Source organism: Grus americana, chromosome 11, assembly GCF_028858705.1.
Source record: "Grus americana isolate bGruAme1 chromosome 11, bGruAme1.mat, whole genome shotgun sequence".
Taxonomy (NCBI): Eukaryota; Metazoa; Chordata; class Aves; order Gruiformes; family Gruidae; genus Grus; species Grus americana.
Genome location: NC_072862.1, coordinates 4,494,326 through 4,518,022, shown reverse-complemented (window position 1 = coordinate 4,518,022; position 23,697 = coordinate 4,494,326). Strand labels below are relative to the sequence as shown.

General features: G+C 42.4%; 1 protein-coding gene and 1 long non-coding RNA gene across 2 annotated transcripts in view; one reads left to right on the top strand and one right to left on the bottom strand.

Annotated features, from left to right (window-relative positions):
- Positions 1-12,605, bottom strand: part of PDZRN3 (PDZ domain containing ring finger 3) — a 144,452-nt gene extending 131,847 nt beyond the window's left edge. The window contains exons 1-3 of the mRNA XM_054838361.1: positions 11,631-12,605; positions 5,400-5,486; positions 4,138-4,245 (exon numbers count right to left, since the gene is read on the bottom strand). Coding sequence (XP_054694336.1) covers positions 4,138-4,245; positions 5,400-5,486; positions 11,631-12,347 — 912 coding nt within the window. The 5' untranslated portion in view covers positions 12,348-12,605. The remainder of the gene's footprint in view (positions 1-4,137; positions 4,246-5,399; positions 5,487-11,630) is intronic.
- Positions 12,606-12,668: 63 nt separating this feature from the next.
- Positions 12,669-23,697, top strand: part of LOC129211366 (uncharacterized) — a 208,597-nt gene continuing 197,568 nt past the window's right edge. The window contains exons 1-2 of the long non-coding RNA XR_008578824.1: positions 12,669-12,808; positions 21,290-21,371. This is a non-coding gene — a long non-coding RNA (uncharacterized LOC129211366). The remainder of the gene's footprint in view (positions 12,809-21,289; positions 21,372-23,697) is intronic.

The window sequence follows — 23,697 nt, the reverse complement described above, 5'->3', positions numbered from 1 at the left end:
GACAGTTTATACTACCTCAACAGTACCCTAATTGTGCTTAAAACTTTTTAAGGTTGCAAGCAGTCAGCGTTTCAAAAGCCTCCTTCTTTCTAGGTCATCCTGAAGCTAAAGAAACAAGTTTACTAGCTAGTGAGAAGAGAATGCCATATTCAATTTATAATCTTTCAGAGCTGATGTGCTTAAAAATAAAACCCCTGCAAATCTAATTTTGTCTTAAGAAATGCCAAGCAGCTGCGTAGAGGAGGCATTCATGGCTGGGACCAACTTCTGTTAAGAGAGGAAGTTAGGACCGTTTTGTTACCCTGACAAAAGTGAAATCTATGAGAACAGTAATTCTCTCTGCATAAAAATCAATAGTTTCAGAATGTTTTTAACATGGCAATTTGCTATGGAACATCTTAACAATAATTCAGTAAATCACTAGTACTGCATTAAATCAGCTGCTTGCTTTGAATGTGTAAGTACAGAACTGCAGGAAAAACGTGTAGTCAAACCAGAGGAAATCTCATAGTATCATTATTTCCTCACTTCTAAAGTAATTGTGAAAGATCTGAGAACAGATATAGGTAAGAAGCATTGGTTTGCATACAGCAGTTACAAACAGACCAAGATCCAAGTCTTTAACTCTACTCTGACAAGAACTTCTAGAAGTTATTTCTCTGTATACCACAGGTGACCCATTTGCAAAATAAGGATAATATTATTAAACAGTGAGGGGAAATTATTAAGCAGTTAATAGCCATAACATGATACGTAAGCACTAAATAACATTATTATTTAACAGATTCTGTAAAACAAAATACAAGGGAAAAAGAGTATTTCTCTGTATTTCTGTTACATGCTGCTTTGAAGACTGAGTAGCATGGACGGTGCAACATTCATCTTGATGTAAGTCATTTAGCAGTAGAAACATGTACTTCACAGTGGCATTACTTTTGTCAATGACATCCAAAGGGCCAAAACATTGCTTTTACAGAAAATTCAAGACAATTCTTAAACCTGATTAACTTCTTTGCATTTAACCTTCTAAAAGATGTAGTACAGGAAATTCAAATGGAAATGACATAAGGAAAATGTTTAAAAATTCTCTGACATAATTCTAAGTTTATCTCCGTATCAGTTTGTCAGGGGATAGAGTTTGCAAGCAAATATCAATATAACAATGCATTTGCTATTAGCTATAAACAATACTCTGTGTGTGTCTGTATTTTACACTACTTAATCCCTGCTCAGCACTTAGAAATGTTGTGACAGTTCTGAAAATGAGAAATGACACACTTGTTTTACATGTGCTTCAGGACACATCCACCAGAAGATCCACAGCAAAGGAACATTTTCCAAAAGGAAATCAAATAATTTATGGTTTACTTCATTGTAAAATCTCTGTGATGGATGCTGGAATTAATTTTGGAGATGTTATGCTCAGCAGCTTATATTGGAATAAGAGTTCTTTGTGAAAGAGTCTATTTAAAATCATGCTGGTGATAGATAAAACCTTAATACTGAATGCACAAGTCGAAGAAGTTCTAGATAGCTAAATTCAGTTCTCAATAGTTAAGTTGCCATCTTTCTTTATCATCTTTCATCCTTCCAAAAGCAAATGTGACCTGCTAGGATGCTCTATTATCTATGCCAAGTTCCATCTGAGTCCTCCAGCTGTGTCCTGCCAGTTACAGCTCAATCTGTACACGATTTTTCAGACAAACTGCCAAATCAGAACGTTGGCAGTGTGAAGGTCATAAAAAAATTTGCCTCTAGAAGGACACTATCACTGGACATTACCTAATTTTTAGCTAGATCATTTACAGGGTATTTCAATTAGATAATTGGATATTAGTATGATAAAGCTCAATTAGATGCCTTGATGCAGGAGGTATCCCGTTTTCCTTACCCAGACTAGGGTTAGATGTAGCGCACTAAATACAAATTGCACAGAACATAGAATGAAACAGTTGCTTTCAGGAGCTGATGTCCACACTACATGTATTTTGAGGGCTCTGAATTAGAGCACTCAAGTCTGGTTCTGTGAACTGGATGCCTATAGTGGCTGGGGTGCATTAAATGAATTAATTTTATCTAAAAAAAAATCCAGTTAGCACACTTGGAGATCACTCCACAATGGGAATCAAACCACATTAGCTGGGCACCACTCAGAGATTTGCTTAAACAGGACCCTCCTAATCCAAACCCAGACGCTGATGTGGAGGCACCCAAAGTAAACTGTTGGGAAACAATGTCCTAAATGTTCATCAGCATTTTGTATATATTTAGAAGTGAGAAGAGTGAATGTGTGAATGAGTTTGTGGTCAGCATAACAAGAGTTGTCAACCCATGTCAACGCATAGGTTCCTGCTACCCTTGCTGTGTTATAAATACAACACATCGCTCTAGTGTCTTTATTCTGGAGTTTTCTCTTATGTGAAAATGTAAGTGGAACAGTGGCAAAGACCCTGCACAACCACTGCTCACAGACGCCTGGCTCCACTGCGGGAGGAGACCAGCCAAGAAGCACAGCAGGAAAGCTCACCCAGCCTGTCCTCCTCTGTGCTCTTCGCAGGTTCTCAGTGTGCATCCAGCATAACAGTATTTAGTTGCTTAGTGTGGCCTGGGCTAACGTTGCCAAATGCTAAACTTGGGGAGAAATGGAGAAGTAAGGAGGGAGTAAGGAAAAAGGGGGGATGGGGGAAATAAAAGCAGTAAGGAGGGAGGACCCTTGCAAGAGAGAGCAGATGCTGCAGAGCCCGTGGAGGCCAGCTGCCCTTGTCCCCGTGCCCTGAGCGAGGGTGACTGCTACAGACAAGTGCCCTATGACGGCAAGTACAGACTCAGTTACAGCGATTACACTCAAGGAGACTCGGACATTTCCTAACTTTGGGGTGTTTGATTTTCCAAAGTTTTGGTTTTCATACAGTTGTTTGGTTTATGTGACTATGTACTACTTCAGAAACGGATGTCAGCTTTTCAAATACGCTTTGGGGAAATACATGCTTATGGGAAAATTTTCAGTTCAAACAAAATTGCATAGTTCTCACAAAATTGTCCAGACCTTTTTGCAATTATGTTACATCATATATATAGTTTAAGCAACTCTGGATCATTTCACAGCTCAGCTTCTTATCTTTTTATAGTTCTGCTACTGTGGCTCTATTCTTTCCCATATGAAGAAACTTAATTAATATTTTATATCCTTACTAAATTGTGAATACAGTTTACCATAACAGTACAGAAAATAGCAAATACATATTGTCCCCTGCCAACAGAAAATCCTTAACAGCTGTTTATTGCTCATTTGCAAAACATAAGAGCAATGGAATTCCATTACTTTAGAGAAACTGGCTGTTCCATGATATCCTTGGCAACAAACACCGCACTTATCTTTTTGAACAATAGACTCTCAAAGTTTCTTCAGCCTACAAAAATAAGACAGTGAAGAATACTTTTTCTTAACTGTAAAATGCTAAACAATGGGAACTGACACACAATCAGCTGCATTTTGTTTCATGGAAACTAACCTTTTTCTCTCTCTCTCTCTTCCCCCAAAAAAGAAATTTGCTCACTGCAAATTGCGAGAAACATTTCAAGCAACCATTTCTTTCACAGGAAGGACCTTTTATTGAGGTCAAGACTTTGGCAAAATGAGAAGAAATTCAGACTGCAATCTGAGTAATATAAGAACTTAGAAACAACATTAAGGAGTTGCTTAGGCAGGTTTATAATAAACAGTACAGAAATTGCAGAGCAGAATTTTTTTATGTTCAAAACTTGGTCTTAAATACCAAGAAAAATAAAATCATGGTTTATACCAATGGTATTTCACATGTGGTTTTAACTAAATAACTTACAAGTTTCCAATAGCTTTAAAAAAAAATATCTACGGCATACCAGATAGATGCTAGCTCCTCAGAAAGCCAGGACATGCACATACCATCCATACTCTGGTTTCTATATTTAGGTAAGAACTATACGTAAAGCCATGAAGGTCAGCACTGAATCGAGTCAAGCATGTTTTAACAGACATGTCTTCTAGACAGTATTTACCATGGTACATTTCTCCTAAACCCACACTACACATCATGCCATTTGAAGACCCGAGATGAAACCTGCACCATTAAGAGACTGGATAGCATATTCACGTACCTCAATAATCCTGTCATGGATTTGCAGCCCTCCTTCCTTAGCAGCAGGCCCCGTTTCAACTATTTTCGATACAAAAATTCCTTCGCTAGATGAACCGTCTTGATTGTCCTTTAAGGATGGAAAGAAAAATATACTATTGTACCTTGAACTAACTCTAATTTGCTGTCAGCTAAAACCTGTCCATGTCACAACAGTGCATGTAATTTGAAAGAAATATTCTTATTAATGTCTTAATATGGAATTACTTTGTGCTAATGAGAACACCCGATACTCCCATTTTGAAAGGTTAAACAACCAGGAATGGACTTCCATTAGCTACCTAAGTTGCATGATAATAATTTTCCTCTGACTTGGGCCAGCTCAGCACTCATTGTCATTACAGTTCTTCTTAATGTAAAATCCAGTGAGACAGCAGCCTGCTTGCACATCAAACATAAGACAACAGTGCATTTTTATTTTTAGTTGCACAGCTCTTCCTCTGGAGGCTTAAAAATAAAACCATGACAAACATCTTATACCTAACAAGGGATTTTCATATTCCTGTGTATTGTGTTGCCAGCTTCTACCAGTGCAGAACAACGCCTCAGAAAACTGAAAAACTCTAACTATAAAGAATCACTTTCAAGTGAATTCACTGGGAATAAATCGTGATTAATGTCAGATTTCCAAGTGGCCAAGAAGTAGTTCTGAATACTTTCTAAATTACTAGGACAAGGTACAATCCATTCCTTGATCTAATTAAAGTCATATGCAGCAGCTCCAGCCAACAAGCATCCAGAAAAAATACATTAGTGAGTGTACGGTGCAGGAAACATCTGCTGAAATCATAGAATTCAAAAGTAGGTTGTTTAAGTTACATCCCTTCACCTGCACAGGGGGCTGCTGGTGGAATCTCTGGTGGAAAGGAGAGTAAATAATGTTTTCTTAATGAACTGTAAAGGGCCTAAAGCTGTGGGCCCTGAACTCATGCAACATCTTCCAAGCAGTATGGTCTGAGAAAGAGATACCACAGGTTTCACCATTTTGGGAGTGACACTGCACCAGTATTAGCGTTGCTAGCTGTGACGAGGTGCAAGAATAAACATGTTGTGAGAGAAAAGACAGTGTAGTTAATAGATACCTGATACAAATCTGAATGTAAGATTTGCTCTGAAAGAATCCCAAGAGAACCAAACGCTTGTCAGCAGCATTTTTCCTCTAAGTGTTGACCTACATGCTTTTCCCAACTGGAAAGGGCAAACATATTTTAACAATTAACATACCACGCATGGCCGGCCACCAATAATATTAAATCCAAGGGAGCCAGAGTCACGATGAAGGACGAGAGTCAGTGCTTTAGTTTCCTCACCCTACAAAGAACAGATAAACACATTCAAAACATTTGCGTGCATTGGTATGTAGGATAGATAATACTTCTATCCTGGTTTGTTGGGTTGATTTCTTTTTTTTTTCCCCCCATGTGGTTTAGAGAAAAATGTTTAGAACAACTTTGCAGGAGCAAAGTCAGCAGCTCACAGCCTCCGCACGCCAGCCGCCCCGCCGTTCTCCAGCAGCGCTTCTCTGCGAAACCCACCCTGTAAGATTTATGCCTATTTTTTATTGAGACCTACAGTGAGACACTTAACAGCGACAGAAGATATTTATATGTAATACCAGTTCCTGCAACTACTTGACCTCGTCATACGTGATGTGTTATGTAAAATACTCCATGTTTCCAGTAGTCACATTCTTGACTTTTCCAGTGCTTGAGGGTGACTGAATCTCAGGACTGCATTTTTATGTTGCTTCCTTCTAGTGCTAGCTATGTGACATTGTTTTAAACAATATCAAACAACAGAAAATCATCTGGTGAGTTTTACAAAACAGCATTAAACAAACTTCTACAAATGTTGCAAAAGGCTGAAGATGCCAATTGCTATTCACAGCATCTGCCATGAATAATTTTTTTCTTTGGAATTTTAACACTAGCAAAATGGAACTCTTCCATCATGGAAAATCATTATGTTAATTCCCTAAAATAAGAAATTCTGCAGTGAACAGTTCTCTGATTGGACAAAAATGTACAACAAAGATAGATTGGATGGACCTGTAGTATGGGGGACTGTGTAAACACGATCTGTTATCCTGTCCTCTTACCCCAGCTTGCTCCTAACTACAGACACAAGCTCATACAAAATGTCCTTTATGACACAGTGATGCTGCTTAGGTCTATTAACTTTCACTAAGACAAAAGTAGCATGTCCTGTTAAAGACAACTAAATCCTCGTGATGTACTAACTTCAATCTCAATCAAGTGGCTGTTATTTACAGCACAGCACTACAAAACTCTACAACAGACAGCAGAACACTAGAAAAAGTCATTTGAATAACATTTTATTTTTTAATTTTTTAATTTTTTTTTTTAGAAATCAGAATAGGATCGATATGTTGTGCATCTACAGATATATACGAACCTTGCTACCTCCACGATCTTTTTCTTTGTTTTATCCAAAGGGTGAAAAAGTTATGAACACAAAAAAAGTTTGAGGAAGTTATCTTACAAGTCTGGTTTTCATAACCAATTAATGACAAAAATTACAACAGGTACATTGTAATTCGATGCAGATGTTTTTAGTTTGTGCATTTTTCTTCTAACATGTCAATTTGAAGTTGTCAATCAAATATTAATGTCTATTAAACTCATAAAAAATGTCAAAGTAATCCTGGATTACTGAATTACTCCTACAGATCTGGGGATGATAACAAAGCCCAATTCCCTGCCAGTGTAAACTGGCAGAGCTCCACTGACCGCACGCTCGGAGCTCCACCACAGGGGAGCTGCACCAACATACTCCACCTGAAAGCTGGGATTTCAATTTTTGCGTCAATTTGCTATCATTATCTTTCCTGCAGGTCAAATAATAATGATTCTCTGATAGAGAAACATGAATAAACTCTGACTGATTGTGAATTTGCCTACATATGGCATCAGTGAGAATCAGGTACCCAGAAGAGGACTGAAAAACGAAGCAAAGGCTATTTCCCTGCAAGTCTTCAGACCCAGACCTCAGACAGGATTTCAAGGAACAGATTTCCAGTCCTGTGAGACCACTTTCAAGAACTGATGATTCAGGATTTGAAAGACAAGGACATGCTAGCGCTACTGTTTATTTCCTCTGTTATGCCTAGGCAAATCAATTGGAACAATCAAGAAACAATTACAACATTGCTCTCAAGACACTTTCAGTAATTAAAGTTGAATGTTTTTATTAAAGCCTCCTTATGTGGCTGTGATTTGTTGCTTTCATACCTAGCAGAACAAGTATTAAAGCAGGTGGGTTTGAATCAGTCAAAAGTTGTGGAGGGAAAAAAACCCCTAATACAGCTTTTTTTGTACTTTCCAGCCAGTTCTGATGGATTTGTACACCATCTCCATCTCCGCAGCAGGAGAGTCACGTTACAGAACACAACCCACTAAATCCCACCATCTGTGCAGAACTGCTCCGGCACCAGGGAGGCAGCAGCATGCTGCTTTGACACTTGGTTACTTTTGCAGATTCACGTCTCGCGTCTTAACAATTTCTTTAACAACCTTCTTCGCTTCACAAGGAAGCCACAATGCAAATGATTTTTCCAGGGCTCTGCCTTTCTTTTCCCCTTCTAACATGTCTCGCGTTCCAGCGAAACAATCATTAAACAGTGAGGTAATCGTGGAAATGTGGTGGCCAGCATCCAGCCCTGCCCCATCATCTGGTTCGGCAGCAGACCTGATAGTTACTGGCATGTTGTATTCCCACAGCTGAACAGAACTCTTAAACATAATTCTTGAAATTACTGTACTTCCCAGCTGAGTAATGTGGAGCTAATGGACTGCCTTTCCCTTTAGATATTGGAAGACTCTAATTTCGTTGGTAGCGCTGTGGCTAAGAAGGTCTGTCTTCGTTACAGGAAGCACTTAGCTCCTTGTTTACTGGTGAAAGGGCTGCCAGGACCAGCCCAGTGGATGCTGCTTGGGGACAGTCTGAGAAAAAAATATCATCTTGTTTTAAAGGACTTCATCTGGCTTTTATACAATTAAAACTTGCCTTACAACCTCTGCAGAGGCATTAAACCAGCAGTCCTAAGTACCAGATCCTGAACTGGTCCCTGTACGTCGTACATCTACTGAAAGTCCGTCCCTGCCTGCGGTCATCAGTGCAGCAGGAGGGCTTCCACCGCGGGCTGCAGCCAGCATCACCAACTCCTGCCCCCTCTCCCTTACTCCTTTTTTCCCAAAGGACTTTGACGGCTGTGTACATAAAGGAACGACCAGATCAGCTTATCAAGAGGTGTGAACAGTGGTATGTTTCAGCAAGGATTAAGCATTGTTTGAATAGTATGAGGTTTTTCTTGATTATTTAGACTTTGATGTTTCAGGATTGACATGTCTGATCAAAGGAAATACTAATTTTGAGTAAGACACACCACGTTCCTTACCACTCCCTCCTCAAGCTCGCCTACAATAAGCCTCACCTCTTCCCACCAAGGAATAAATAGCCACTCTGAACACCTCTAGACTTGTTTTTTGGAATAAGCACAGATCAGGCATCCAGTAAATACGCAGGAAAATTAAAATGTTCCCTCCGTGACAGAGGATGAGAAAAAATACACATGAAAAACAACTGGAGTCACTTAAGGCATGTCTATCTGTTTAAAGGTCTTATAAAATTGTGAGATATTTAGATGAATGTCTGTATAAAATATATATTTTATGTATGTCTTCTCTCAATATAGTTATGGCAGAGTTACAAATTTCACTTCAGAAATGGGAGATTGAAGCAGAGGAAAGCTATGTGATTCATCCGGTATCCCAAAGGAAGTCTGTGCTAAGGCTCACCCAGACCAGGGGCTCCAAAGCTGCTGAAAAAGTTTGCCCCAGCCAAAAGACCACGAGTTTGGGTCTTTCATGAATGGCCTCATGTCCTTCAATACCATATTTCTCTTTTAACTAAGCATTTAAACAGAACTGTAAGCAGACATTTCTTCTGTTCTGACTACAAGATATGTCATCTGATTTATTCTAGATTGGTTCTACATCTGTAGCGACAAGTGACCATCAGGCAGGGATGTCGGAAGATTCTTTTTCTTCATCTACTGAGGAGCCAGAACATCCAACAGTAAGTTTTGCAATCACCACATCTAACCTATGGACCCAGTTTGTTAGTGCTAGGGCTACTTCTGTTTTAACATAGACTTGAACAATTACATCTTATAACAAAATATATGGAGTATGAATAAAAATAATAATTAATGATAGCAATGGCACTGCATGCTTTGAATAAGCAATTACTTCTGAAATTTAAATAAGTTTTCTGCATTACCATACACGTAATCCACGTGTTCAGGGACCTAATCCTTTGGCAAGCATGTATGCCTTGCTGTGGTACAATCTGTATCGCGCACTGCACAGTCTATGCTTACCGTCTCTGAGAAAACAACCCCAGAGTAAAAACTTGGAAGCATGCCACAGCCCAAAATTGGTAAAGCATCCCCTGCACTAGGTGATTACCATGGGTCTTTTAAAAAAACCCTCTCCAGTGCACAAAGATGCAAGTTTCCTGATTGTACTTCTTTGGGAGCTGGGCAGACTAAAGCTGTTAGTATTGGAAAGCTGCCCAAAATGCTGTGAAAGACATGTAATTGATTGACCGCTAGACCACAAGTCTGTGGTGACATGACACCTTCCAGCTTTCTTCAGATTAGGCGCTGCTTCAGAAAACTGTATAACAGCCTTTTGTAATACAGTTGAAAATGAGCACAGTCGTCTTGGCCAGCTGTATCCATAAATTTGATAAAAAGTATTGCTGGAAACTATGTACTGTGCACGTTTACAACTATTTGAAGCAGCACCTTTCACGCTAATAGCAGCTCACTTCACTTTAGAGCTGAATAATGCAAAACCAACACTAGCCACAAAGAAAAGAAGGAGGGGCAGCGTGAGAATAAAGGTGTGGTGTGCAGATCAGGGACAAGGAGGTAGAGCTTCGGTGAGAGGGTTTCCGACAGCGGGACTGTATGGAGAGCTTTCCTATCATCAGCAATGTGAGAGGCAGCAGAGGCAGCTGCGGGAGCAGAAAGCTCTGTGGCACGCCATTGCAAAGTACAGGCGGCTGGAGGAAAAGGAGGAGACAGAACTGTCCTGAATCTTGACGTGAATACGAAGCCCCTGATTTATTTTAAGTTTTCCTAAGATTTTAACCAGCATCGCAACCAGTACTGCCAGAAGTTAAAACAGTCCATTCAGTATTAAAACACTCTGTTTTGAGTTAGCCAAAACATGGTGGGTTGTTTTGCCCTGGATATCTCAAAAGAAAAAGAAGAAAGAAAAAAAGGAGAGAGACTCTAACATGAAGTTTTGTTTCCTTTACGCAGCTTTCCGAACCTCAACATTACCAAAGGTGTGAGCACAGATGTTTGACAGTTTTGAACAGTTTAATACTGCTGTGTCTGTGGTAGCACATTCCAGGTCACGGGGAGGACTTTGAATGTCTTCATTTAGAAGATAATTGGCTTCTAGGGCTTCCCTCGCTGGGGAGCCTCATTCCAATTAAAACTTAGGGATTGTTGTAGCTCTGGCTTTTGATTCTGGTCATTTTATAAATGGTCTAATTCTGAAGGCCTGAAGTCAAGTTAATTTTTCTCCTCTTAAATTGAGCTTTTAAAGAACTCTGTGTGACTCTGGGAAAAAAAAAAAGTCTGCAAGTATACAGCAGATGTCTTGTATTTGGACATGGATGTTACAAAGATGATGGCTTCAGATCATGAAATAGCTGGCAGGATGTCCGAGTTGCATAATAGTGAATCCTAAAGACAGCATTTTGTAGGAAGCCATATTCTGGGATGCTAGGTGAGCTAAGGGTCTGGAAAGCATTGGGTCACAACAGCCCCTTCCAATTCGCTCCACTTTGTGTTACTCCTGGGAGTCGATATCTGGTGGTTTAATACCATTTCCAGCTCTGGAATTTTCAATTTTTTTCTTGGTTCTCTTAGGGGAGAGAAACAAGAATAAAGTTAATAATACCGTGACCTTGGTATTTTGATGCACGAGTTGCCATATGGGGGCCAGATACCATTGATGCTCACGTTAGAAAATACATATATCAGGGAAGCGGCGCGCTGCAGCTATTAAAAGCCAAGGTTCAGGTACTTCCAAGGAGCCGGCGCTGGACGGGCTCCTCGGGACACCTCCCGCTCACAGACAGCGGCCACCCCCGGCGGGCACCAGCGCGGCGGCCCCCGGGACGCTCGTGGCCGGGCGGGTTCCCCAGAAACCCGCCGAGACACCCGCGGGAACGTGTCTCCCGCCTCCGAAGCGGCTCGGCCGCCCCTCCGAGCCCGCTGCTGAGGGGCGCCTGGGGAGGGCGGGGGCCAGGACCACCCCGGCTCTCTCTCTCCCCTCGAGCGCGCAGACTTCTCCCGAGCGGGCCCGCCGCCGCCGGACACACCCCCCCCCCCCCCCGCCCGCGCGCCCTTACCTTGCCGGGGGAGGCAGCGCGGGCGCGGGCCAGGGCGTCGAGGCGGGCGCTGTATTGCGTGAAGCGCTTCTGGTATCGCAGCGCCGTCACCTGCAGCTCCAGCTGCGCCGCCGCCAGTCGCGACAGCAGCGATTGCTCCCGCTTACCGGCGCGCAGCGCCTCCTTCTTCAGCGCCTTCTCCAGCGCCGTCGCCCGCGCCTGCAGCGCGGCACCGTGGGCGCGCAGGGCGCGCAGACAGCCGTGGCCGCCGGCGCGACGCTCGCCGTGGGTGAGCATCAAGCCGCAGCCCTGCTCGCAGAGGCCGGCGGGCCGCGCCTCGCAGCGCTCCCGCATGTGCGCTTCCACGTCGCGGAGGTTGAGAACCTGGCGGCAGCCGCGGTTGCGGCACTTGGCGGGGGAGAAGTCGCAGGTCTCGGCGTGCTCGCCCAGGTGTTGCAGCGGTACCACCGCCTCGCAGCCCCGCGCGTGGTTGTCGCATTTGATGTCCAGCTTGAGGATGAGGCTCTTCAGAGGCAGGACGTGGTTGAGCTCCTTGGTGGAGATGCGCTGGCAGTTCACGGGGCAGCTGCCCTGCTGCACCACCCAGGGCAGCACGCAGCCGGCGCAGAAGACGTGGCCGCAGGGGGTGGTCAGCGGGTCCTCCAAAACTTTGTTGCACAGATTGCATTTGAAGTCGGGATCCACGTCCCCGTTGAAGCGATCCAGCTCGAACCCCATCCTCCTTCCGCTTTGCCAAAAACAAGCCAAAAAAAAAAAAAAAAAAGGAAAAAAGCCCAGACAAAGTAACCAAAGTGCGGAGACGGGACAGGGACAAAACCCAAGAATAAATAAATATCAGCCAGCTACCCCCGCCGCCCGAGAGGCAGCTCCGGCTCCGAGCCCAGCCCGCAGCGGTGCCGGGAAGCCGCAGCGTCCCCGCCGCTCACGGGCAGCCGCCGGCCCGTCCGCCCCGCTGCCGCCGCGGGCCGCTTTCCCTGCCGCCGCCTGCGCAGAGCGCCGCCGCGCCCCGCCCCGCCCCGGCCCCGCCCACCCGGGACGCCCCGGGGGTCCCCCCGCGGGTCCGCGGCGCAGCGAGGGACAAGGGTGCCTTTGTTTCGGGGAGAGGAGGTCGGGGGGCCGGGTGGGGTCCCGCCTGTGTGTAGTCGTGTCCGTCCCCCCCCCGCCCCGTGCGGTGGCAGGTAACCGGGAGCCCGGGGAGTGGGGCGGGGGGCTCTGGGGGGCGGGCGAGGTGTGCCTGAGGGGATGGCTGCGGCGGGGGAGGGGGGCAGAGCTCCCGGGCAGGGGAGGGCCAGGAGGGCTGCGGGGGGAAAGGGGACGGTGGCGGGGAAGCGGTGGGAGAGGAGGGGAGCGGGGAGGCGAGGGGGCGGGAGGTGGGTGCGGGCAGAGGGGAGAGGCGGAGGAGGGCAGGGGCGCGGCGGGGTGTGACAGGGTACGAGGAGGGGAGGAAGGGGGGGTGTAAACTGTCGCCACGTTTAACGTGCGGCTGGCACCAAACGGGACGGCTGGCTCGGAGGAGCGTTGGGCCGTTTGGCTGGGCACACGCAGGAGTCAGGGACTGCGGGAAGGGGCGCTGCTGGAGCTGCCCCCCTCCAGGGCCAGGTCCGTGGCGAGCTGCTCAGAAATCGGGCTGTGGGGTCTTTGGTGGGACATCCTTACACCACCGCTGAGGAAAAGTGCAGACAGAACGGTCTGCCAGCGCTGCCCGTATCCGGGCATACGTTTTTCCTGTGTTTGCATTGTCTATTAATGTCCCATTAATGGCACTTGGATGTGAGTGGGGGAGATCAGAAAAGGTTACTGCTTTTGATATCTGTTTCTGCCTGGAGATGATTTAAAAGCACTCCAGAATATGCTATAAAAAGCCAGCCAGACCACACCTGAAGTACCAGACATAGCATTAGGCAAAAACAATTTCTCTTACAAGGCAGATATTCAAGTACTGAAAAAGGCAATAAAAGAGAACAGCTTTGTTCATTGTGGATGGTGGAGCAGAATTCTCACACGCACTAAAGCCACATACCAGCTCAATTGTTCTTTTCATGTGTTTTGCTTTATGGCAATGTAGAAGCCCAACTAGAAACTTAAGTTTCAAATGACCTTTACTATATGCCTATTATATCATGACAAAATGATTTTCTGAACGTCTGGGATGATTGTCTGTTAGTGACCTTTAGAAGGTAACAGGCTAGTGGTAACACAACTATGTTCCCAATTCAGTCTCAGGCGAATAGTTTTTAGTATTAAGGGTTTTCACTTTTCAAATATGAATTCCATCTGTAGTGCTCATTTCATTCTAATTATTAACGTTCCACAAAGTTTAAGGTTGCTTTTGGCTGTATACATCGCCCTACTGAAGAAAGTGTGCATCACATACTTAGGGTTCCTAGGTAAGGAATTTTGTACAGAATTTTCCTTTGAAAAAAAAAAAAAAAAAGAAAAGAAAAAAGATGTACTACAGGACCGTGCATGTAGGTTCTGTTAACTCCATCTGAAGGCCATGCGCAGTCCAGAGCCATGGTGATAAAGTTTAGTTAATACATATATGTTACTGACTTTCTGATTATTCTGTTTGATCTGTAGTAGTGACTCTCATACTTTCTTCTTGTGCTTCACTGCCTTTTTCCTCTTCTCCTCTGTCTCATATCTGCCTCCTTAGGATTCCTCTTCTCACCAGTCTCTGTCACCATTTCCCTTGCCACAACGCTGCATCTCCTTCCTCCGTCCAACCACCTGGACCACCAGCTGTGCACTCTGCTGATTCTCCATGCGTCGTCTGTAATGTCAGTACGCTTCACTAGTAGGACACCGTCATCTTCCAGTTTATCACAAAAGCTCAGATAGCTGTTGCTAACCACGGCATCTGTTCTTTTCCATGGGCATTTTATCTGAAATAAAACTTCAGATTATGTGGTCTAGGGATGCACATAGTACAAATGAGTGACTTGAGCGCTGGTGTTCATTTTGGTAGCTGCTCAGACCTCGTCTGATGGGGAAATCCATCAGTGGAACTATTTCTGAACAGGCTGGTTTAAGATAACTGCTCTAAATCAGTGCCCCGTGTGACCACCATCTTATGACCTTCTTTACATGAGTTCATAAAGTGCCTCCTGAATTCAGGATGGTTGTAAATAGAGATAGAAATACATTACTTCCTTCAATGATAGCTGTAGCAGTTTTGGTTTAGTGTTTCAAAGTTGTCGCTACAGGATGCTCGAGGCTGTTCCTGTTGAAGCCAGAGGCAGAGCTTTTATTGATTTCAACGAGAGTGACGTCAGGACCAGGTTCCTTGGGCTATTTGAAACTATACAAATATTTGGATGGAAAATACGGGCAAGAACTTGAATAACATTTTCATTTGGAGTCATGGCTAGGCAGATGGTGTGCTGAATTCTGCTATATACTTTAATGTGACATTTATGTAGGAATAGATTATTTATAAATTAAAACTTTTGAAGGCCAGTGCAGTCTTGCATTTAGACGACAGTTTGGAGTGCTGACGGGGAACTGAAGTTCCCCTCTCCCTGCTGGAGAAGGGGAGAAGGCACAAATGGAGCTTTCCCTACTGGAGACACTTACACTGCAGTTCTCCCTTGAAAAAAATGTTTAAAAAGCAGCCTCGCAACATGAGCCTTTAATGTCATTTTCAAAGGCTGAGGTTTGAAACTGAAAAGAGGTTTGGTTTCCTGTGTATTGCCACCAGGGCCGAAATTACATTGCCACAGCTGAGGAAGGTCATTTTTATTTAGTCAGTTCTCTCATCGTGCGAGGTAGTGCACTGGGGTGGGACCGTTACTGAAGCGTTAGGGCTCTGTCATTTAACTTTGCTGTCCTGTCATAAGAAGGGTGAGGGCATGTCAGTTGGTATTTTGGGATGTAGCACAGATACAATGCCAACTCTCAAAGGTCTGAAAAACTAACGTTTTTGCAGCAGGTTTCATTCAGTACGGTTTGGTTTTTTCTTTGCTGCTGTGAAGTTTCCAGTCTCACAGAAATCAAATGCAATTTGATTGGAAGTACTTACTCATCTTCAGTTGCCTTTTGTTCGTAAGGGTTAGCATCATTTTACACTTGATAATGAGATCTTTGCAAGAAACCTGATTTTTTTAACATGAGTTTGCTGTTAAAAAAAGTAGAAGCCATTGGGTAACGCAGAGAAAGAATCGAATCCCACTCCGCGGCAATCATCTGTGTTGTTCTTCTGCCTTATTTGACTCTGACAAAACTCCTTAGGTTAATAGGACATGTCCAATGTAACATGGTCTTCCTCATGCACTTAGGTCATGAGTTGGAGCCTTTTGGAAACTAAAATTCACAGCGGTCCTGGGCATATTTAAAATGTGCTTAGTGTATTTAGAATATGTGCAGTATATTTAAAATGTATCTCAAATGTCAAGATCTTATCAGCATTCTGTTCATTGCCAAGCCCTGAATCACTGTACAGAGTTATAAATTTGAAAGATTCTGTATTCTATGACATTTTATGACCTTTCTTGTACTATGTATGTTTTACATGTTTTTCTTTATCTCTCTGTGTAGCTCCTGTCATTAAAATTCAAGTAAACTTGCCTCAATCCTTTACTTTTACTGCTGGTAGGAATATAAGTTTGCATTAATAGAAGATACACAGAAAAGCTGGTGAATGTGGACCAAATAAAATGTCAGTCTTGTAATGGTAGAGCACAGTTCGTATCAACGGTTCATAATGATAATGGTTTATATGACATTTATATTAAGTATTTTGCAAAAGGTTAGACTCTGGCTTGGCAGTTGAGCTAGGATTTCAGGATTTTGCATGTACGAGTAGAAGGTCGATACAAAAAAACTGGATCCTTAGAAAGTTGTATATTAGCAGCAGAACAAGCTGCATCAAAAATCCAAATCAAATCCCTCTGTTTCAGAAGAAACATTTAAGCAAGAAGATAGCACATGAGCATCCTCTCCTGACGTTTCATACATGTTTTTCTGTAGTTGCTTAAAAGCTACTTCACTGCCTCAGAAATCTAGCTGTTTTCAGGCACGTACTTGAAGGACTGACATAATTTGAGCCTATTTCATAGCTTGCTTCCTTTTCATCTCTTCACATAACTAAAGTCATAGTAAAGTTTATATTTTATTTAAGAATAGTTGAGAGGCAAGGTCCACAAGAATTTTGGCTAAAAGTACACATTCCTATATTAATATGGATAGAGATAAGTATAAAATAATGCTCTCATTTCTGGAGCTTTTTAGGAAATTTGATCAGTCAGCCATGTTGAGTGCTCTTTGTCTGAATAGTTAGATTAATTCACCACTACAATATCTGAGAGTCTTGAAGTTATTTATTATACATTTTATTATGAACAATCCTCTTTGTGGTAAGAGAGAATTAACCATGTTTTAAGACTCGGCTTAATGAAATAATAGAAGTGCCTATGCCTATTGTAATTCAGTAAGTCTTCAGCTGAGTGCTAGAAATTGAATTGTGCTTTTCCTGAGCCATTCTTCACTTGATATTGGATCCAGTTTTGGTGAGCAGTTGCTTTTTATGAGTAAGTCTGTGATTTGAGTACAAGACTGAAGCCCAGACCTGACCACTGCTTGCCTGAAACTACGCAAGGATTCCAAATTTCAGTGGAGGCTACATCCCAGAAAGCATTCAGTATCCAGTCCTATGGCCACAAATGCCGCATCTTTGCATTTCCTCAGCAATACGAAAACGTGCAGTAGGTATCAAATTATGATGTAGACACCACATTCTGTACTATATAATTTCTTCGTCTTTTCCTCCCCTATTTAAACAATTTAGAGAGAGAGAACTGATATTACATATGCCTAATTCCCTTTCACATATCTTACACGTTGTAAGTAATGATAATGTTTAAATCCAGACTGTAATTAACTCAGTGGTAATGGGTGGGACATAAAATGCAAGCCATAATTTAGAGGCATATTCTGCAGGAGTTTGCATGATGAATTCAGCGGTAGTGGCGGTCAGTCCACGTCTCGGAGAATAGGGAGTGCTCAGTGCACGCAAATTGCTGAGCATCTTTTCCCCATTTTCTCTTCACGTGGATCTTGCAGACCTGTCAGACAGTACTCACACATGCGTCATTGTGCATGGGTAGGTGTGTTTGGGATGGTACTTAGCTGACAAATCTGAGAGCCTTTGCATTGCCCTTGATTGACGATCTGGCCCCATCAAAAAGAGGCGAAGCTGTGTTCATCTGTCACTGTGTGTTCACACATAAGCATTTCTGAAAGTCTTCAAGTCCAACCCTTTTCCCTTAAAACATGACAAATGTTCCTGTTTTCAAGAACAGGAATGGAAATTATTTCACCTTTCATACTGGCAGGACGATTGCAAATAATGCGGAATGTTCTGTTTTTTCCACATCAGCAACACTGCTTTATCTCAGGATGCTTTTGTACCCTTTCCAAAATAAACAGTTCTTAATACTTGCACAAGGTCTATTTGACAAGCAGGCCTTTGTGATCATCCACTATTTCTTAGGTAAGCAGTTGCCCTGCTTATGTATTTACAGCACTGCTTACCTTTGTATAAACTAAGGAAAAATTCCCTTATGTCTTAGCTCAACACCAGAAGCTTCAGAAAACCCAGGCTGTTACGTAAAAAATTCTTAAATTCTGGGTCAGGTGAGCCCCAAGATAGAAGAGACAAAAAGGTTAGGAGAATGGTGTATTGCCTGGTGAGGGCTACAGCAGGATGTTGTAGAGACTAAAGCTGTATATGGGTTCAGGGAGGGCACAGCACATCTTTGGGCAATTCTGCTACTGACCTCTGTCTCTAGAAGTTTCTAAATTACTGATTGCCAGAAGCTAGGAGAGAATCGCTGCAAACAGAGCATGCCCTTATCTCTGCAAGATGAGTATCCCCAGCTGATTGCTCTTAGAGACAGGATTCTGGGCTTGATGACCTTTAATTTGATCCTAATTGAGCTTTTGGTTTTTTTGGAGGGGTTTGTTTTTTGGGTTTTTTTGATAGTCAAGAATAAATGGTAGTGGCTTAAGGAGGCTTTTTCACTTCAGTGCTTTTAGCTTTTCTGTGGAATTTATATTGTTTTAAAACACAAGTTTTTTAAAAGAAGGTTCCAGTACTCAGAAATGGTAAGCAGAGATTTCAAAGAGTTATTTCCTTATTTCTTGTTGGGAAGGGGGTTGGGATAAAATTAAGCCATGGGTAGAGAGGTATAACAGGCTTTTGTGAAGTTAAAGCAGGGACATGACAAAATTTGCCTGGTGAAAAGAAGCAAATATGCTGAGTGTGGAATGTGCCACTTGGAAAATGTTGTGTGCAGTTTCAGGGAAAAAAAATTAATGTATGTGACTTTAAATACTGTAATAAAAACAAGTTTGATCCTTTTTAAAATAAACTTTGCATGATCAGGCTAGGATAAGCATCAAACTGGGTATGCAGGTCAAAAATGTCTTGCTGTGATCTGGACTTTGATGGGAAAGGTTGAGAACTGCTCCTTAGTATGTGTACTCTTCATTCACCTCTGTTTGGGAGCTGAACGAGCGCTTAGAAAAGTTATATACCTGAAGTGTTAAAAGATTTCATCTGGGAGGATTTTACATCAGCGTTCTGCTTGGTGTGTTGCACATCTCTGTGTAGGTGGGACAAGCAGTTGCAATAACATCACAGTGATGTTTCGGAGAAATAGTGAGCTTGAAACATCACAGATTCTACATGTGATAGAAGCTAAAGATGTCTGTTGGAAACTTCCCACATCAGAAAAATAGAAGTGTGCATACAGCCAGAGATCCCATCCAAAAAAATGATGTTTATATTTCAGGAATCTGAAATCAGTGACGTTCTTTGCCAGGGAAGTGCTGGAATTGGGGAATTGTTAAGCCAGTGTGGAAACAACTTGATGCAAGTTAAGATTTTGAAAATGTGATGATTTTTCATGTGGAGATGATTCCATATTGCAAGAATTGTAGGGGAGGCAAGAACTTCCCTGAAGCAGTGAATCTTCACTTTCCAGTACTATGAAAACCAAATCGTTTCAAAGAAAAAATAACTTTCAGGAATGTGAAGCACGTATTGTGTTCCTTCGTATGGGAGTAGATACTGTCACAAAACATGGGCCTGAGATTGAGCTAAATTTGGGTAGTGGGAATGGGAAGACGCTAACTGTAGTACTTTAGAAAAGGAAGTCAGACCTCAAATTTCTAATTTAGAGCCAAAATACAAAAATTTATATAACTTATCAAATGTGCAATGCCTACACGTCTAGCTGCATCGCTATATTGATTACTATTAATGATCAAAAATCTTAAGAATTTAGTCCACATTGAATCAGGCAGTCAGTGGATTAATAAGTGATATGCCAAGAACATACTTACACTGGCTCAAGCCATTGGTTTTTGTCATTAATATGAGTCAACGTTTACTCTTAATTCAAAATGGTGCAAGTGACGGGAGTTGTGTGTATTTTGGAGACCAATTACTCAGTTTAGAAAAAGAAAGAAGGTACATCCTAGCTATTAAACAAACCTAGTTTTGCTGTTAAGAGACAAGAGGTACTTTTTTAAGCATGAGGAGGTTTATGTTTTATTTCTCTTGATAAAAAACCACACTTGACTTGTACGTAAGAAGACTCTTCCTCTTAGCATGAGCAGAGTCCTTTGGGACCTCTAAAATTCTTCAGGAGTCATGGCTGAGTAGGTACAGAGACCCCCAAGACCTCTCCACTATGGTTGGTTTAATTAACTTTCTAATTGGGCAATGATGTGGAGTGTGAGGAGCTTTTAAGATCTGTATTTGTGATCAGAACACCACAGAACTTGAGTGTAGTCCTACTGCAGAAGATGCTGCACCAGATCTATTCAAATTACATTGTTAAATATTAATATTCATAGCTATCTTGCTCTAATGAGAAACATTTTGTGTAGCTCTCATAACTGTTTCAGTTTTAGCCTTATTTTTGTTTTTCAGATGTCTTGATCCAGGCAGCTTCTAACTCCTTTCTTTTTTTTTTTTTTTTTCTTCCTTGTGGTTTTGCAATATTAACTATACCCTGAAATTACATTAACATTTTAGAGCAGTTTAAAAGTGTAGTTGGTGTTTCTAAGATATTTTCTGAACTTTGACAAGGTTCTAAAATGAAGAAAAGCAGTATCTTTTTATAAAAGTAGTATCTTTTTATTTTGGCAGTCTCTGCTTCATTTGTCAGTGACAGAACATGAGCCTCTTGGCAAAAACAATTTTTAATATAAATACTAGATCTGACTGAAAAAAACAGAATTTTCTGAAAACTTGAAATGTCAAACTAGTTGCCCCTGTAAAAAGTTAGATTATGAGGCAATATTGTTGGCAATTTTTACAATTTCTAAATGTTTTCTGCACAGTTTTTTCCTTAAAATTGTGTCAAAATAGATACATTTTTTAATTTCTGAAATAACTTGTTTTGAAAAAGAAAACGTTTTGTTAACCAGGATGCCACATAAAAATGCAAGGAAAATGTGTCATCTGACAAATTAGCAAAGTACTGATAATAATACAGCTAATGCTATATTTTAATTAAAAACAAAACAAGGACAATTTTCAAAGACATTATTATAAAAATGGTCTTAACTTTTTTAGCCAGGCCTAATAATGTAAAGGACCAGTCACCAAGAGCATGAAGGAGACTGTTTCTTATTTGTTTGGGTTTTAGGAGGACTTACTCATGAGGCCAAAACTTCAGATCTCAGAGAAGAGAGGATGGTTTGGAGTAGAGGACCAGCGTGGATATCCATGTAAGTCAAGTTTGAAATGAGGGCTGTGCTCCACGTTCAGCATACGGCTAATTTTCCCTTTCCAGGGCGTACATCTGTGAGTAGGGTTGGTAGCTTTGATAATGAGGGGGATGGAGGATTCTGTGCTAGGAAATGCTGTGAGTGTCATATAGAAAAGAGAAGGAAGCAAATGGAGGCTCCAGAGGGAGCGGTTGACATCCTCCAGGAGGTGAGGAGACTCCTATGGAGAACAAAGCTGGTCCCATGTGGGAGCTGTGATGTGTTTGTGTCCTCGGAGATCTGTATTTGTATCTGGCTTAGTTTCAGGGACACTCACAAGGTCACAAAGTCCACTATTTAAGGTCACTCTTTCTCAATTCTTTTTTTTCATAATTTTAGTAGTTAATGTCCTACACAGTTTGTTCCCAAACCAAATGTATACACAAAGGCGTAGAGACACTCGCAGGGTCTGCGGTAGAGTAAGATAACTGACAGCTATCGACAGCCCGGCCAGATACATGTCAGAAACAGAGCTGAGGTCCATGAACTAAACATGCCAGTCTCCCAGGTCCATCGTCTGGCTCCTTTCAGCCAAGCCTTCCTCTAGGGAAAGAGCTGGGAGAAGGGCAGGAATCCTTTTAATGTCATATCCCTATTTTTTCCAAAAAATGTGTTGACATGGCTAGTTCCAGAATTAATTAGAATTGCTCCAGTTTTATACCTCTATGAAAATTTCCATTGACATTGTGATGGGAATAAAATTTTGAAAATGATGTGCTGGTTTTGGCTGGAATAGAGTTGATTTTCTTCACAGTAGCTAGTATGGGGCTGTGGTTTGGATTTGTGCTGGAAACTGTGTTGATAACACAGGGATGGTTTCGTTACTGCTGAGCAGTGCTTACCCAGAGCCAAGGGCTGTTCTGCTCCTCACACCTCCCCACCAGCGAGTGCGCTGGGGGTGCACGAGGAGTTGGAGGGGACACAGCCGGGACAGCTGACCCCAATGACCAAAGGGATATTCCAGACCATATGATGTCATGCTCAGCATATAAAGCTGGGGGAAGAAGGAGGGGGGGACGGACACGTTCAAAGTGATGGCATTTGCCTTCCCAAGTAACCGTTACATGTGATGGAGCCCTGCTTTCCTGGCGATGGCTGAACACCTACCTGCCATGGGAAGTGGGGAAGGAATTCCTTGGTTTGCTTTGCTTGTGCTTTTGCTTTACCTATTAAACTGTCTTCATCTCAACCCACGAGTTCTCTCAGTTTCACTCTTCTGATTCTCTCCCCCATCCCGCCGTGGGGGAGTGAGCAAGCGGCTGTGTGAGGCTTGCCTGCCGGCTGGGGTTAAACCACGACAATTTTCTGAATAGCAGTTCCACAGGTATTGCTTCTTTTCTCCCTTCTCCTTCCCTGCGGCTTGTGTTTTTCGCCGTGTAGCTGAACTAGGAGGCTGAAAGTTAGCGGTTTATTTAGGAACAAGGCGTTCTCCGAAACTGCAAAGCAGAGAATCCTGCTAAACATCAGGAGAAGATCTGACTAGTAACTAGTACAGAGTGTTATATGATTGGTAACAAATCCCTTTCTGTAGTGCTTTGCTGCTGCAGGCTATTTTAGGAAGATTGTTTTCAATATAATGGCTTAGGCTGTATGTTTGTGCATTGCTTTATAACAATGAGGACATTATGAGATTGCTGCCATACCTACTCTTCGTGTTCTGCTAATTACTTTTCCATTAGACAGCATTTGTAAAGACTACAACAAGATTTTTCCATACCCCAGTTAAAATAATGGCTCTTTGTTAAAGGACTTTGTGCCATAATGTCAAGGAGACATCACCTATGGTACTTCAGGCCAATGCAAAACCTTAGCATTTGTGAGCTGTGACTGCACCCAGCATCCTGCACATTCAAAAATTTGCTGCAAGGACCTTCTTGACATTTGCTACTTAAACAGATGGATATTGGGGGTGGGAGGTGCTTTTCCTACCCAGTCTGTTGTTTGATCATCAGAACTGCAGCTACGAGACATTGTGGGAAGAGCAGACTGGTTGTGTCTCCCTGAGACATGTTTATATAAGACACTGGTTGCTCTGCGCTGTTTCTGGCTGTATGCAGTCAGAGTGGATGTGTACTGCTACAGCCCCAAGTAACTCAAGCTCCAAAGCCCAGTCTCTGAAGACTGATTTATTTGGTTCTGAAGGCAGATGTGGGGTTTATTCTGCAATAGCTTTATGCCTTCCAATACTTTTTTCATTAGCCGCTGTGGAAAATGACCCCCCTCCCACTGCGTAAAGAGAAATTCAGTAACGTTTGTAAAGAAAACTGGGATGACTGGTGAAAAGTCA